The sequence below is a fragment of the Mustela lutreola genome, chromosome 5 (genome assembly GCF_030435805.1).
Source record: "Mustela lutreola isolate mMusLut2 chromosome 5, mMusLut2.pri, whole genome shotgun sequence".
Taxonomy (NCBI): domain Eukaryota; kingdom Metazoa; phylum Chordata; class Mammalia; order Carnivora; family Mustelidae; genus Mustela; species Mustela lutreola.
In genome coordinates, this window is record NC_081294.1 from 28,210,667 (window position 1) to 28,226,328 (window position 15,662).

General features: G+C 45.0%; 1 protein-coding gene across 9 annotated transcripts in view; it reads right to left on the bottom strand.

Annotated features, from left to right (window-relative positions):
• Positions 1-15,662, bottom strand: part of CAPSL (calcyphosine like) — a 30,387-nt gene that overhangs the window by 4,882 nt on the left and 9,843 nt on the right. For 4 of the 9 annotated variants that reach the window (XM_059173785.1, XM_059173792.1, XM_059173791.1 and 1 more), the window contains exons 2-5: positions 11,104-11,240; positions 7,726-7,903; positions 7,229-7,438; positions 2,522-2,557 (exon numbers count right to left, since the gene is read on the bottom strand). In XM_059173785.1, the coding sequence (XP_059029768.1) occupies positions 2,522-2,557; positions 7,229-7,438; positions 7,726-7,903; positions 11,104-11,240 (561 nt within the window). Of the gene's footprint in view, positions 1-2,453; positions 2,558-7,228; positions 7,439-7,725; positions 7,904-11,103; positions 11,241-15,662 lie in introns of all 9 variants that reach the window. The other 5 variants (XM_059173790.1, XM_059173794.1, XM_059173793.1 and 2 more) reach the window with 2 other exon arrangements.

The following is a 15,662-nucleotide window of genomic DNA, read 5'->3' on the forward strand; positions in this document are numbered from 1 at the left end:
GCAGGATGGGAACCAGCCCTTGGAGAAGCTGGTTAGGGTCAGACCACCATTCTTGCCTAGTTTTGCCTTTGCAGGGTAGGGCGGGGGAAAGGGTTACAACCCAGATTCAGTATTGATATTGGTGGCTTCTTGTGGCCAATCCTGATTCTCAGAATTTTTACATACTGTCTCTGTTTCATGAAAAGCTGCTAAGCTCATCCTCTTCTCTTTGGCTTGTTTCCTTCCTTCCTGTCTGGGGTCCTGGCCCCAAAGGTAAAGTGCTCCTAAGGGTTGGAGATATTTCATTGTGTTTAGCTTCTGACCTCAGTATTTACTTTTTCAATTGGAAATGGAGTAATATTTAAATTGTGTAAGTTAAATAAATAGAATATATATATCCAGAAAAGTGTTGTTAGCAAATGATTTTTCTTAAATGACTGTTTGTTCCTCCCCTGCTACCAGAAGGAGTAAGAGTTAAATTATGAGTGAGCCCTGATGAGGCCAGAAATCACAGTTAAGACTCAGAATAGGAATGTAGTGATTCTTGACCATAAGATTGTTAGATTTTTTTTTTTTTTTTTTTACTGGGCGCGGGGGTCGTTGGTGGAATCTTCATTTGTGGGCCCAGCATCTGACCTGCTGGAAGGGAGACATCTGAATGTGGCCAGACACACGCTGAGGTACAGGTTATCTGAAATCTGATAGCTGTGCCCCAATTAGACAGGAAACAAGAGTACGACTGGGGAAGACAAAGCTGATAGCTACAACCTAGTCCTTATTCAGAATCACATGCTAACTCTCCAATTAAGCAGAGGTATGAGTCATTCCCAAAATCAAAGGCACAATCCATCTAGAACAATACACTTGAAATCATGGCCAGGAAACCTGGGACCTCTCCTTCGCCATCCTCTGCAAGGTGCAGGTTACAGAAAACATGGTTTTTTTTTTCCCTATGCATTCCATCATAATCTCTTCTGGATTTCTACCTCATTTCTACATATTTCTTCATAATACCTGGCATCTTTTGGCCTGCCAATCTCTACATAAGCCTATAGAATAAAGTCAGTGGAAAGCCAGACTTGTGCAATCAATTTCTGAAAAACTAGCTTCCCATAATTTGGGGATGTTCCCAACCTCAAGAAAAAGGTCACTTGTCCGGCCTGTCATAGGGAAGTGGGAAATTGGCTTCTTGACAACAAACAAACTTCTATTATTCTTATCTGGAAACACCTGCTTTCACAAATTTTAAATCAATGTGTATCTTGGTCTCCACTTCCAACTCTCTGAGATAAAAAGTAAACAAGCGAATTAGTACAAAATACAGCAAGTGTGTTTGATTGACCCTAAACCCAGAGCCACTTAAATACATGGGATCTTAAAGGGTACTATTATCTCAATCCACATCCCCAAAGCAGGGGATGAATGCAGCCAGGGACAGAGGTGACAAAAAGGACTGTCCTTGAGTAACAAGGCAGGTAGTCATAGTCAAAGGGCTGTCACTGTGCTTCTACCTCTGGCCCCAGACACAGAACACACAGAGGGACACAGTGGTGGTTTCAATATCTATTTGCTAGTAGCTGGGGCTGCCTTTGCTTAGAAGCCTTTCATGGGGAGATTCTCACACACTGACAATATGAAGCCAAAGCTTAGATCTGGGAGGAGAACACTTTGGGCCATGAAGTGTCAAGATGGAAAATCTTGGAGTAGCAGGCCTACTCAAGTACCCCACCCCCTTGTACTGGTAGGAATGTCAATATTATTGGCCCATGGCAGGGACGGGGGAGATGAACATTCCACCAGACAAAGGCTTGCTGATATGGTCTGCTCACTCACAGGGCAAGAGGTCCCACATAATATCTGAGAGCACAGCCTAGCCTGAGACTTGAACCACACGGATGGTCCTAGCTCACCTGCTCAAGGAAATGGCCTCCCCTCTCACAGACACTTTAGATGACCCAAAAATGTCATTCTAAACCTACTCACCAAACTGAGGCTTCCCTAAACCACTGGCAGAGAAACTTAAGATTCAGGTATAAAAATTGAGGCCAATGTGTGGTTCTTCTGGTCCCAATTTGGAACTGAAGCACTTAAATATTTACAGTCAGGTGAATTCTCTCACCTAGAAACAGACCATCTAAAATGAGGTGGAGAAAGACTGTGGGTGCGTGGGTAGGGATTGTAATTAAAATAGTCAAACTTTTATTTATGGCCAAGGAAGACACCTATGTTTATTAGACATGTGTATGTATCCTAGAGCCTGGCTCTAGTAGCTTTTTGAATCTTATTTTAATTAATCCCTCTAGTAGATCTAAGGAAACAGCTTTAGCGAAGTCTTTTCTGCCCCAGAAGATGCAGTTTGCGTTGACACGAAAGAACATGAACATGAAATCAAATGTGATCCCAGTTTGGGGCTGATGTTTAACCATTTGGAGCCACGTGGCCATACACCCAAGACCCTGGTCACCAGGTCCTACATTTAGAGCTTCCAGGCAGTTCTCATCATGACAATGAAATACACATCCGTGTCAATGGACGCGCTCACCCCTGCATAGTAGTTCATAAACTCCTCAGGGGTCACCTGCAGTGGAAAAGTCAGACACAAAAACAAAACTTTGCTTCCCACCACTTCAGTAGAGGCCTATCACCAGTACCTGGAAATGAGAGAAAAACTTTGGGCAAGGCTCTTTAGTGACACAGATCAAGAGTAGATCTCAGACGAGAGGAAACAGTCAAGTGGAGGATGGCCATGAGGGGTAGCGGAGGGGAAAAAGGAGTAGAAAGTTTTGAAAATTTCCAGACCAACCTAAATGAAAAGCGAGACACAGGCTCTCGCCTTTCTTTAAGTGCAGGAGCCTATCTGTTTGGATAAGTGTGACTGAAACACAGAATGAGAAAGAAGTTTCTTTAGTGGTAGTTAGTATGGGCTTTCTGCAACATGTCAGAAATAGTGCTTCAGGTTCTGGGTCTGAGCAAGTAATGGTTCACCTTTCAGAAAGTGGGATTCTGCCCTGTGGATAAAGAAACAGATTTCTACTTAAATACTCCTTGGCCTTATGCTTTTTTAAAGTAGAATGTACTCATTTCAAGGCACAAAGTGAGTGGGGCAAAAAAAGGCGACCTCTGCTCCATGCCTTCCCACACCCCCTAGGATGGGTTCTTTCTCCATCCTATGTCTATAACTGTCTCTTTGGAATATCAATTAATGTGTTTACCTAGGCTAGAATTTTATTTTACTTTCCTTCTAGAAAGAAGAAACAATAGTTATCAATCTTATTTTTTAATAGGTATAGACGATGTGTACGCTACAGTTCAACTATACGGGCTGACGTGATTAGGTGACTCAGGGAAAGAACTGTTTTCCTGTTCGACTGAGCTCTCTAACCAATCAATTTAGCCCGAGTACTGCCCTACTTACACAGGAGGACACAGAAACAATTATGATGGCTGTTAGCCCTCAATGTTAAGTGTCAGAAAGGATTAAAAGCATCACAAAAAGTGAAACCCATAAATAAATAATAAATAAATCCATATAAATAAACCCATAAATACACCCATAAAAAATGAACACTTCTTTCACAGAATGCCCACCTATATCTACTAAGAATCATGGAGCTGACTCACCCACTTACCTTTTTTTGCAATTATAAGTGAACAGAGAAGAAAAGTCACAGGATCCATATTTCACTCTCTACACCTAGCTCCCACGTGAGCCCCAAATAGTAAGATCCAGAAGGAACAAAGTAATTGGACTGAGCTAATAGTTAAGCTGGGCTTTTCAGTGGCCTAGAAGTAGAAGTCGATGGACATAGCTTTTACTAAAATCAGAATACTCTTAATGTTCTCCTTTCTTCAATTTCTTTACCTATATCTTCCTGTGCATTTGTCCGTTACCTAGCATGAAACCCCACCTGAGAGTCAGGTTACATAAAACTGGACATCAGAGCTAAGATATTTGATCACGTCAGAAAAGGCCATCAGTTATTCTTCGTGAGGTGTCTGCTTGTTTCCTGAGATTCACCGTACACGGAGAATAGCCTGAATTGAAAATCCTATGATTTCCCCAAGTTTGCCCTCATTGTAGTAAAGCACCTTTCACTAATAATACCCAACTACTGAATTATCTTGTTGGACATTAGTAAAAAGTGAGAAAGCGGACATGTCTGCTCTTGGTCAGCCTCTTGATGATGCTACCTTAGCTGATGGACTATTTATTATATGATGGAGAGTGTCCCAGATGGGAATGAGGGGAATATTTGAGTCATGATACAGAGTACAGTACCCTTTCCTCTGTTTAAGACTGATTTTTTAAAAATTGTAAGATAAATTTAGGTTATTTGTATAGACTCAGTAATATATTTAAAATAATTTTAATTATTAAAAAAAAAACACTATGAGATAGATGAGGCAACAAGACCCATATTCTCTCACAGGCTAATCTACTTCTGAGAGATTTTTTTTAAATATTTGTAACTGTAAAATGAAATATATAAATGAAAACTTTCAAACATAGATATTAAAAACAAGAAGTAAAAAATTTCAACCAACTAGGGTGGGATTTAGAGAGAGAATAGGAGAGAGGATAGTGGCTGGGTGGCTTAGTTGGTTAAGCATCTGACTCTTGATTTTGGCTCAGGTCGTGATCTCAGGGTCATGAAATCAAGACCCACCTCAGGCTCCACGCTTAGCGGGGAGTCTGCTTGAGATTCTCTCTCTCTCCCCCTGCTTCTGTCCCTCCCCCTGCTCAGTCTCTCTCTCTTTCAAATATATAGATACATCTTTAAAAAAAAAAAATCAGAGTGAATAGGGTTCACTTCATACATTATACAGTTGCTTTCATCCACATGACTTCTGTGCACCCATTGCTTGGAGGGCGGGGTATGGGAATTACTAGTACAGGACCATTCCATCAAAATCCATGACTACTATATGGAAAAAAGACAGCCTTTTCAATAAATGGTGCTGGGAAAATTGGACAGCCACATGCAGAAAAATGAAATTGGACCATTCCCTTACACCACACACAAAAATAGACTCAAAATGGATGAAGGACCATGACTACTATAAACCCCAGGAGACTTTATGGCTACTTGAGAGCTTAGCCCACAAATTTGAGCATCATCCTTAGCTGAGAAGTGTACTAAATTTCTTGCCTTAGTCTAAATTCTGTCTTATTTGGATATGAGCTGTATATGTTAACCATAAATGAGTGCACTGGCTTCAAACATAGCTATGCTTCACCATAAGAAATCTTGATGTATAAAACAACTCAATTTGGAAAGATAAGTTAAGAACTAATTATCCTCTTTATGAAAGAATTTACCGTGGAGTTTCTTTACATGAACAGTTCCTTGTGCATTTAAAATATGATTCAGTGTACAAAAGTCTGAATCACACATCACATTCCAGAAACATTTTCGTTATGTCTTTTAGGTGAGATCGCTCTGTAAAACCCTTAGCACAATACCCAGTAGGTAAGTACTCAATAAATGATCTAGATCTGTAATTATGCCACGTAAGTTTCATGTATGTATTATATGTAGTAATTAAAAAGGGGCACTTCTGAATCTTTTAGAGACAAGGATCTCAGATGTGAACATGATTAAGAGTCATCGGGGGCCCTTACTAAAACTGCAAACCTTTGATCTCCACCCGAAAATCATCAGGTTCTGTGGTTCTGCCCGGTGGCCAGCAAGGTACATTATTAATCCATCCCCCAGATGATGATCGGGCACAGTCAGCTGGGCATTTATACAGGGTCTGTGATATTCAGGTAATATCAAACACTATAACTGCTAAAAACCCCCAGTGACCTTTATGAGCATTTGAGAACTTGAGATGGCTTGTTAAAATAAATGTCAGAAAGGACAGGGTTGGGAACTTTAAATCAGCTGAATCATAACAACCGGCCACTCTGACTTGGGTTAGAGCAAAGAGCAGCTGAGGTTTCCCCTGGCAACGGGGAGAAGGAACCACCTGCAGAGAGCAGGCAAGTACACCCTGGGATCTCATGTAGAGGTGGGCTAATTTGGGGAAATGGCAGTTGACTATTTTTCCACTCCCATTTCAGAGATCAAAGGCTGGCTATGTTGGAAGAAAACATACGGTTCAGTTCTGTTAAGTCTGTCTCTAAGCATTAGGCTGCCCTACAAAATCTACCCCTAACCCCTTCTTTGAATCCACCTCTATAATTCCTTCAACTAAAAGGAGGGGTATTTCTCTGTCCCCTGGGGGAAAATGTCAGCAGGAAGGAAAGAAAGGTAGTCCCCTAACCCCTTGCTAATAAGACTTTCCATGAAGTTTCACAGAAAAATTTGGGGGAAATTCCCTTCAGAAGGGGAAGCCTTGTTTCCTATTCCTACCATTGCCATTTTTCCTCCTGCCCAGGGCCCCACTCTTCTTCCTGTGTAACTCGGCGGGGAAGAACCCTCCCTAGGGTTCCGCTGCACTGAATGTCAGCCAAGGAGAACACTCCCTTCCCCATCATCAGAGCAGCCAAGACACCTAATAGCAGAACTGAGGCCAAGTTCAAAAGTCCACTTACGGCTGTTGATAAAAGACAGACGACTGACACTGTCATCTCAGCGTGACACAGCTGCTGAGTTGCAGTTCCTTAGCCTATCAGACTATGCATTTGCAGCCTAAAGATACCAGTTAATGGAGGTGGGGTGGTTGCCCTTTTTTTTAAGGCCGCTGTAGTTTCCAAATGCAAGTTAATCTCAAAGCCCACTAACGATGAAATCAAAGCGAATTCTGTTATCTGGCATTCCCTTTACTGAGGGCCTCCCTTAAATGACGGGCCTGCATAGCAAAGTGTGAGGACACACAATGTTGTGGGGGTGAGTGTGAAAAGCACTGCCACAGCCTGAAACACCTTGTGAATCATGTTCCAAATAATTAAGTTTTGGTTTCATTTTGAAGTTGAATAGGCTCTGCTGCAGTCGAGTTCATTGGAATGTGGCTGGCTAAGTACGGTAAGTACAGTGACCATGAAATGGAGTGTTAAATCAAAGGACCACGTTCTCCAGATGATGGCTATTTAGCCGTGTGTGGATCCCTTACCAATATATGTGCAAACACACATATCTTATCACTTCCTCTCCCAACTTTCTAGATAGTCTCTAAGGAAATACTTTACTTCTACTTATAAGGAATATGTTACACATATCTGTTAAAGCTTTGGCTCTCTTTCCTAACTAAAATTACAAACTTGACAGAAGAAATTCCACTAAAGTTAAGCTCTTCTACTTACCAATCCATCTTTGTCATAGGGTGAATCAAAGTTATCCAGAAACTTCCTGAATACTTGCTCCTCCGTCCATTCTCCATTCTGGTACTTAGGGTGGTGTTTGGCGTTATATACCTCACGAAGATCTTCAATTGTTATAACTCCATCTCCGGTCTTGTCTAACTTCCTAAAAGCTTGCATAATTACCTCTTTTCTGGCTCTAGACATTGGAGGCTAGACAAACAGAAACACACACACACACACAGACAACGCAAGTCAATGAGCTTGTTTTGTATCATACATCATGAAATATCTGTTTCCTCTCAAGGGTATGAAATGGTCTGCGTGCCGTTAAACAACACGCATGACAATTACTCTGAAAAGTCCCTACACCTGTTGCTGATCTCCTTCCCATCTCCTCCACAGTGCGCTGACAACTTCTGAAAACAAAACCTTAAAATAGCCAACCCAAACCATGTGAAAGCCAAACTCAGCAGATACAGATTCATGAGGCTACTTACTCTTAATGTAAGAAGAAATTCATTGAAGTCTATTGTTCCGTTTCCATCTTTATCAAACCTCCGGAAGAGCTCTTCTGCCTCTTCCTTTTCCATGACCACGGCATAATCATTTAGCCCTTTCACAAATTCTTTGAAGTCAAGAGTTCGGTTGTTATTGTCATCCATAATTCGAAACACTCTAAAGAAAACATACACGGACACAAAAAGAAAGACAAAAAAAAAAAAAAAAAAAAAAAAAAAACAGAGAACAAGGGGTAAGAATAAAGATTTAAGAATAAACACTCTCACAGTTTTTTAAAGTAAAATACAGAAGCCCTAGATTCTACTCTGAACCCTCCTCCCAAAATAGGAGAGTCTCTTCCGAGCCTCTCATAAAATAAAATGTGCTATGCGATTCTAATTTTAAGACATTCTGAAAAATGCAAAGCTATAGAGACAATAAAAAGACAAGGGAACGGGGAGAAGAGAATAGGCAGAGCACAGGGGATTTTTAGGGCAGTGAAAATATTCTGTATGATTTTATAATGGTGGGTACTTGGCCCTATGCACTTGCTAATGCCCACAGAACTTTAGTATACAAAGAGTAAACCTTAATGTGTAAATTTTTAAAAAATTATTTAGGAGGTCAGGGAATTCCAGGAAGGAACGTAGACGGTGACAGGAGAACCTAAAGTTGGAAATAATCTCACTGAATGTGGGGTGGGGTATGCTGACTTGTAACTGTGGAAATTAGAAGAGTGCATAGGACTAAAGGCACAAGGAACTGCACATAGGCACCGGACTCTAGTTCATAAAGATATTTCCCATGGAGATTTGAGTGGGCAATTCTGACATGCTATAAGCTATACTGGAATTAAACAACTGAGTAAACAGAGGGCAGGTGGTGGAAGTTAGTGTATCACTGTTGAAATGAGAATTTAGATGAGCTAGGGAGGAGCCTAGAATGGTCTGATGCATGCGGGTAATGGGCTAGAGTTGGAGACATTGATATGAACTCATGTTTAGCTTAATATAAATAAAATGATTACATATAAAAATCTATAGCTATGTACATATATCATATATTTTCTTTTTCTGTCAGCTAAGAGAACCTAGAAGTAACACCCCATTAACAAGCACATCTAGAGCCTAGATCTTGGTTTCCAATACAGTTCTTCAATAAAAGGAATGGGGATTTTTGGAGAAATGTCTGATTCTAGGACTGGGGCATGATATACAAGATGAACCTGGAATATCTTATACCAGAAAGTAAGGAAGTGCTCAAAACAAACAAAACTACATTGATGGGGCTACATCAGAGGGACACAGGAGCCAAGTGAAAGAGCTCCTAAGGCCCAGACTTCAACATTTTGGGCAATAAAATAGTGTTGTGTTGTAACCCAAAGTATAAACTAAATATCCATGAGTTCATATTGATTTAAGTAAATGATTCAATAAAGAAATAAGCAAATATTACTTAGAAAAGACAAATTTCTCTTGCAGAAATATTCCAGATAAATTGTGCACATACTCTGTCCTCAAGGAGGAAAGCATAGTCCCCACTCCCTATGTATGGCTCTGCACAGAGACTTCCTTCCAAGGAGTACAATACAGAAAGGGAGGGAGCAGTAACTTTACATTGGAGAAGCCAGACTAACATTGTCTCAGCCAGATGATGAAGGTCAACATCAACAGTGATAAGTCAAGTTGACAGTAGGCATCCTTGACATGAGGTGATGAAAATGGTGCTTCCCTAATGTGGTCTCAAAAAACCATAAACCCAGTCTAATCATGAAGGAAACAGGAGAGGGTAGCTTCCACTTGAGTTGAAGAGTGATTAAGGAAAGGGCAAAACCAGTAAAGGGGCAGAGGCAGACGGCACATTGGAGCATGAACGATCCAATAAATGAGCCAATAAACTGGCTTATAGGGGAAGGGCTGTTAGGGATTGGTCTGGGGGGTGGGGATGCAGGTAGCAAGAGGGACTCTACTGAGCGGGTCAGTGAGTAGGTGAGAGGGCAGTGTCGCCGAGGGGTTTGCACCAAAGACAGTGATAGGACTCCAGAATGAAAGAGGTGGAGTGTGGAAGTTAGGGTGATACAGTAGTGAAGAGAAGTGGGCTAGTCTTCCTGCTGGACTGTGGCCACCTGGCCACCAGGGTCCATGTGTCCACAGTCTGGACTTCTGACGGCACTGGGCTTCCTGTGAGAATTTGAGACCACTGAACGTGACAGTCCTGATACTCAGCGAGTACCTCACTGGAAGAGAAGCCTTCCACAACCTCCGCATGTGAGGCCGGGGCCCCTGAGGCTGCCCTGTACTTCTCTCACACACGACGTCACCACAGAGATTCTCACTTCCGTGACAATGAGTCTCCTCAGTCTAAGGCCTGCGTGGGGCCTGGAGGGGCCTTGTTCACCCACGAATGTACACGCACCTGGCTCATGGCAGGCTCTCCTATAGTCTGTCAGAGAGAGGTAATGGGGGGCTCGGTGGTTCAGTCAGTTAAGCGTCTGACTCTTGATTTTGGCTCGGTCATGATCTCAGGGTGGTGGGATCAAGCCCCGCGTTGGGGCTCTCCCTGCTCTCCCTGCCCACCACAGAAAGCTCTCTCTCTCAAGTAAATTAATTGATTAATTAATTTTTAAAAATCTTTTTAAAAGGGGGGGCCTGGGAGGCTCAGTGGGTTAAGCCTCTGCCTTCAGCTCAGGTCATGGTCCTGGCGTCTTGGGATCGAGCCCCGCATTGGGCTCTCTGCTCAGCAGGGAGCCTGCTTCCCCCTCTCTCTCTGCCTACTTGTGATCTCTGTCAAATAAATAAATAAAATCTTAAAAAAAAAAAAATCTTTCAAAAAGGAGAGAGAATGCACAGGATCTGCCCACTGGAGGCTAACAATCTCTTTCTCCTTAGGTTTTGAGGACTTCTCCCATATCAGAGGGTCTGAGGACAGGCTCTATGGAGCTGGGAGAATCCCACTGCCGTGGTATATCCCACAGGCAATTCCTGTGGCCCCCCAGAGGTGAGCAAGATAGGACTGCCTGAGAGCAACCTCCTCCCTCTTCCACGCCGGCCCCTATTGTCACAGCTGCTAGGAGCGTCTCTCTCCAGGTCCTGCTCCGTGTCTCTGGGACCTGAACATGCCTCTCCCTTCACTTCCAGGCATCCCAGCAGCTGGGCTCTCTTGTCACAGACACAGCCTTGCTGAATCTCGGACAAAGAACTAAAAATTGTCACAAGGGACCTCAGAGATCCGTTCCTCCAAACTGCATTTTACAACTAGGGAATGGAGACCCTAGGAGACCAAGACTTGCTCAAAGACCCAGAGCTAGTCATAGCCTCACCTGGCTGTGTCCCGCCTCTCTACTTTGGGCCACTGCCACCCCCTGGCCCGGATCCTACCTGCCGAGTCCTTTGATGCCTGCGGAGCCCCGGGCCAGGCACTGCAGTCGGAGTCTTTCAATGGGGTCAGTGGCCGTGGTGAGCTTTTTCTTGGCCTGGATTGCCATCTCCCGATCGTGCCGTGCTGTCCCTGCCATCTGAGAGGAGAATTCGCAGCACATCAGCAGAGCTCGGGCCTCATCAGCCAGCTTCTGGCTGGGCAGGGGGACAGCAGCCTCTCCCAGAAGGAAAACACTCTCACCCACTTCCTGGGAAAAGCCTCGAACTCCCCAGAATTTCCAGCTTTTGGCTAGACCAACTATGTGCCTGGAGTATTCCTTGCTTACTTCTCTGGTCCTGAGGACATCTGACTTCTCCAGCCTGGACAGCAGTTCTGGACAACAGTTCAAATAAACAGCCTTTCCCAGACACACTTTCATTTTGTCGAAACACTCCTCCCATCATACAATGAAAAGTCCCACTTCTCTATATTCTCCTTTTTGAGTTGTCCTTCTATTATTCTCGTAGTTAGCATTCTACATCTTCCCTTTGACTCCACATTTAATATTCTCCTCTTTGGCCTAACATTAATTTTTACTGTTTCTGTCTTGGCGGAGCTGCTCCACACTGGGCCCTCAGAATCCCTGCCCATAGCTGGCATGTTTTGTTTAACAGGTTGGTGTTCATTACTACCTGGATTCCTGAGACAGAGAACGGTAAACAGGTACTCTCTCTCTCCTGACAAGTAGATATAAGATCTTTTTTTTTTTTTTTTGTCTACACTTTGGCTTTTGTGTTTTAAATATTCAGAAATAGGAGAGGGTGGGTACCGTGAACCTCCCTCCGGAGAAGTCCCTGAGCCACACACAAACTCCTGCAGGGCGGTTTGGGGTTTCAGAACCTGCAGAAGTGGAAAGCGCTCTGGGATGAGGGCCTGGAGACCCAGGTTCTAGTCCAGACTCCCAACTCCCTCTCAGCGACGTCTGAGCAAATCTCTGGGCCTCTGGTTTCTCCTTCTCTGTCAAGTGAAAGGCTTAAACGATTTTACAGTTCCTCCCTGTTCCAAAAACAACTAATCCTCCTATGAGCTCACTGACCCAGCAAATGAGGGATTCTAGAAATTACTTTTCTTAATGGGAGTTGTGAATGAAGGAGCAAGACAGTTGAGGGGTAGGCAGACACAGCATTCAAATGCAGAAAAGATGGTGCTGGAATGGATCTGCTCTTGGCTCAAGGCTCCCCCCCCCACCACGCCTTGTCCCTGGCCAAGTGCTGGCAATTCATTCTCCTGAGGCCCACACTAAAAAGGGGGAATTCTTTTCATCGGAGCCGACAACTCTCAGACCGATGCTCTCTAAGGCTGTTCATCTACACTACAGGTCGTGAGTTCTCCCCCACAAAAATCTCATTATTTCACTTTGGAGCGAGGGAATCTCAGACTGAAAACTGAGACCACAACAGATAAGTCAGGGATGTGAATTCCCAACAGCCTCATTCCCTAGCACATGTCCCAAGAGCCAAGTTAGAAGTTCTCTCCTTCTTGACCCACATTCTGGTTCCCACGACTTGAATGTAACTTGGGAATAATTCTCAGTTCTCTTAGACCCCCAAGGCAAGAAGGAGACCTTTGTCCAGTAGGTCCTGGCCGCTTTATTCCACATGAAGAAGAAACTGGTCTGCTCAAGGCTGGCTGGATCCTTCCTCGCTTCCTCCAGCAGCGAAGGAACGGGTTGGCCAGAAATCCAGATGGCCACCTGCCATGCTTTTGGAGGCCTCTCTCTCCACTCCCAGTGGGCCTGTACACACAGGTCTCCAACTCACGCAGCCACCTCAGCCACAGCCCAAATCAGCTGCCTTCCTGGCAGCTTTAGCCTCTTCAAACCTTCCTTTTCCTGTTACTATTTTGTCACCTGATGTCAAACCGACAACTCCTGGAGCTTGACCCCAGCTTCTAGCCCTAAGGCCACCCCACAGAAGGCTTCAGCCACAGTCAGAACCCTGGGTTTTTCTGTACGAAAACCCCAGCTCCCTCCAGGCACCCCCTGCCCCCGTACACAGCTAGCCTTGCCCAAGCCTCTTCCTAGCCCTGAGCAGCCTGAGCAGCCCTGACCAGAGGCTGCTAGCAGCACCGCCACCGCGCCCCTCCCCGCCACCGAGGGAGCTGGAAAGGCTATAGGCAATCTTGTGCCCTAGCTCCGTCAGGCCCCCAGCCCTCACTTGGTGCCATCTGCCCAGTGGCTGCCCCCTCCCCCTATTCATCTCCCTGTCCTCATTTCCATCACCTCTCCCCTGCCTTTTCACCCCGCCCTGCTGGTTCTGGTTTGCCACACCGGTCACAGGGGCAGGCGGGGAATGGAGAGACACACAGGCCACAAACCAGTAACGGGGTGTGTGAGAGACAGCACGAGAAAGGACCCAGGTGGGGCCCTACTGACACACCTTCAAAATTAACAGCGTCAGTTGCTAGAGTTTATGGCTCCCCGACCCCGTGGTAGGCGTGTGCCCAGGCCTCACAAATGCCCAAGGAGCTGAACTGAAAACAGAAGCTCAAACAAATACACGTGCGTCCTGTTCAGAGCATTCCTCACGGTGGCCAAAAGCACAGAAAGCCCAAATGTCCATCCACAGAGGAGCAGATGAACAGAACACGGTTCCGCTTCTCCAAGGTCACCCAGTCTTCAGATGCCCTACCTCCTTGTGGACCCGGGTTTGGGATCATAATAACACTGCATTAACCTCTACTGTTCCCATGCTCCTGCTTGGTCCTTCTATGCAGTAAATGTAACCTTGACCCACATAAAGAGTGGACTCGTCTGCTAATTCAACAGCTATTTGTTGGGTAGGTACCATTGGTCGGAGTCTGCTGGGTGCTGGGAACCCAAAGATGAACCCAGGTCTGTCCCTGTTCTTCAGGAGCCCAGATTTCATTCACTAGCAGCTGGAGAAGGGGAGGTGCACATGGATGATTAGGGTAGAGTGAGAAAACTATAAGATTGGTGCTTCAGCAGAGAGCCGTGGTAATTGGGGAAAGGACCTCACATCTGGCCTTGAGGGGGGAGTAGCAATGCAACGAGCAGAGAGCGGGACAAAGCATGCACAGACACAAGAAGGAAAAGCCAAAGTCACACACTGATTCCATGTACAGGGAACATCAAGAAAAGTCAAGTGCACAGAGACAGAACACAGACTGGCTATGGCCAAGGCCTCAGGGAAGGCGGCCATGGGAAGTGGAGTTTTTTAGAGGAGCGGGAGGGGGGGTGATGAAAATGTTTTGGAACCTGATACAGATGGTGGTTGCACAACATTAGGAATCTACAGTATATTTTTAAATGACTAATTTCACATTATGTAAATTTCACCTCAATTAAAAAAAAAAAAAAAAAAAAAACCTGTGAGCTAGTTACAGTTATGGTTTCTATTTCACTGATAAAGCAACAGGGGGGGGGGCGCCTTCGGTGTGGCTCCCAGGAATTCACACACCCTTAGGACCATGAGGTCACCCCAAGCCCCTCCTCCTTCAGCAGACTGGGGAACTGAGGCATGTGCTGGTAAAACAACTTGCTCCCAGATCCTGGCTGACACCCAAACGTAGGTCTTCTGACGTTTCAGCAGAGCTCCTTCTACTTCACCACGTTTGTGAAGTAAGATAAAAGAATCTCAAAGCACAGTAGGTGGTTCCCATCCACAGGAGAGCAGGGCAGAGCTCAGGAAAGCCTCCTGCGGGTTTTATCCCCTGTGCCCGACCCCACACAGCGACCATGCACATGGTGGCCTCTGGGGTTGACTCTGATATATTCAGTAAAAAGAAGTCCATTCCCTCCTGCCATGATTCTTGAAATGCCTGAGTTAACCATTCACATCCATCGCTTAGTTACCTGGTTCATCAACAAACGTATGTTCTGTGCGCTGTTTTCAAGTCACAAGTGTCAGAGAGGAAGGATGACTCTGAGAAGCAACTCCTTGAACAGCACAGGATCTTAAATTTGATTGAAGATTAACCACTGAAGTCCCGTGGTTAAGCAGGACAGGAAACAAAGTTTGGTAAGAACTGGGGGGTTTCAAAGAAAACCCAACAAGGCAGGATTTTGGTGATGAAAGACGACACTCGGGACTTCCGGAACTTGCCTTAAGGCTCCAGGCACCTGGGCAAGAGTCTGTCCCCAAAGGTGTGTCACTTAACATCACTGCAGGACATAAAGCGTCCCTAGACTGCAGAAGACCCTCCCTGAACCTCTAGGAGCCGGCCTGGTGACCGCCGAAGAGCATGCCCTCCCTAGGCACGGGGCCGCAGCGCCACCTAGTGTTGGCACCGCGTCTGCGCATTTCCCCAGGGGGGCTGGGTCCCTTTCTCCAACAAATGTTTATTAAGGGCTTAGTTTAGAGCAGGTCACTGGGTTGGACTGGGGAAGGGGGAGTAAGGGCGTGGGGGAGAGCAACCCTACTACTCCCTCATCACAAATCAGAAGAAGGTAGCTAACCTGACTTCGAGCAGGGTTTTCTGAAGACTTCTCAGAGAAGGGGCTGTCTTTTATCCTAAAGGAAAGAGTAGTTAACCAGGCTAGGGTTGTGGGGGGCAGAAG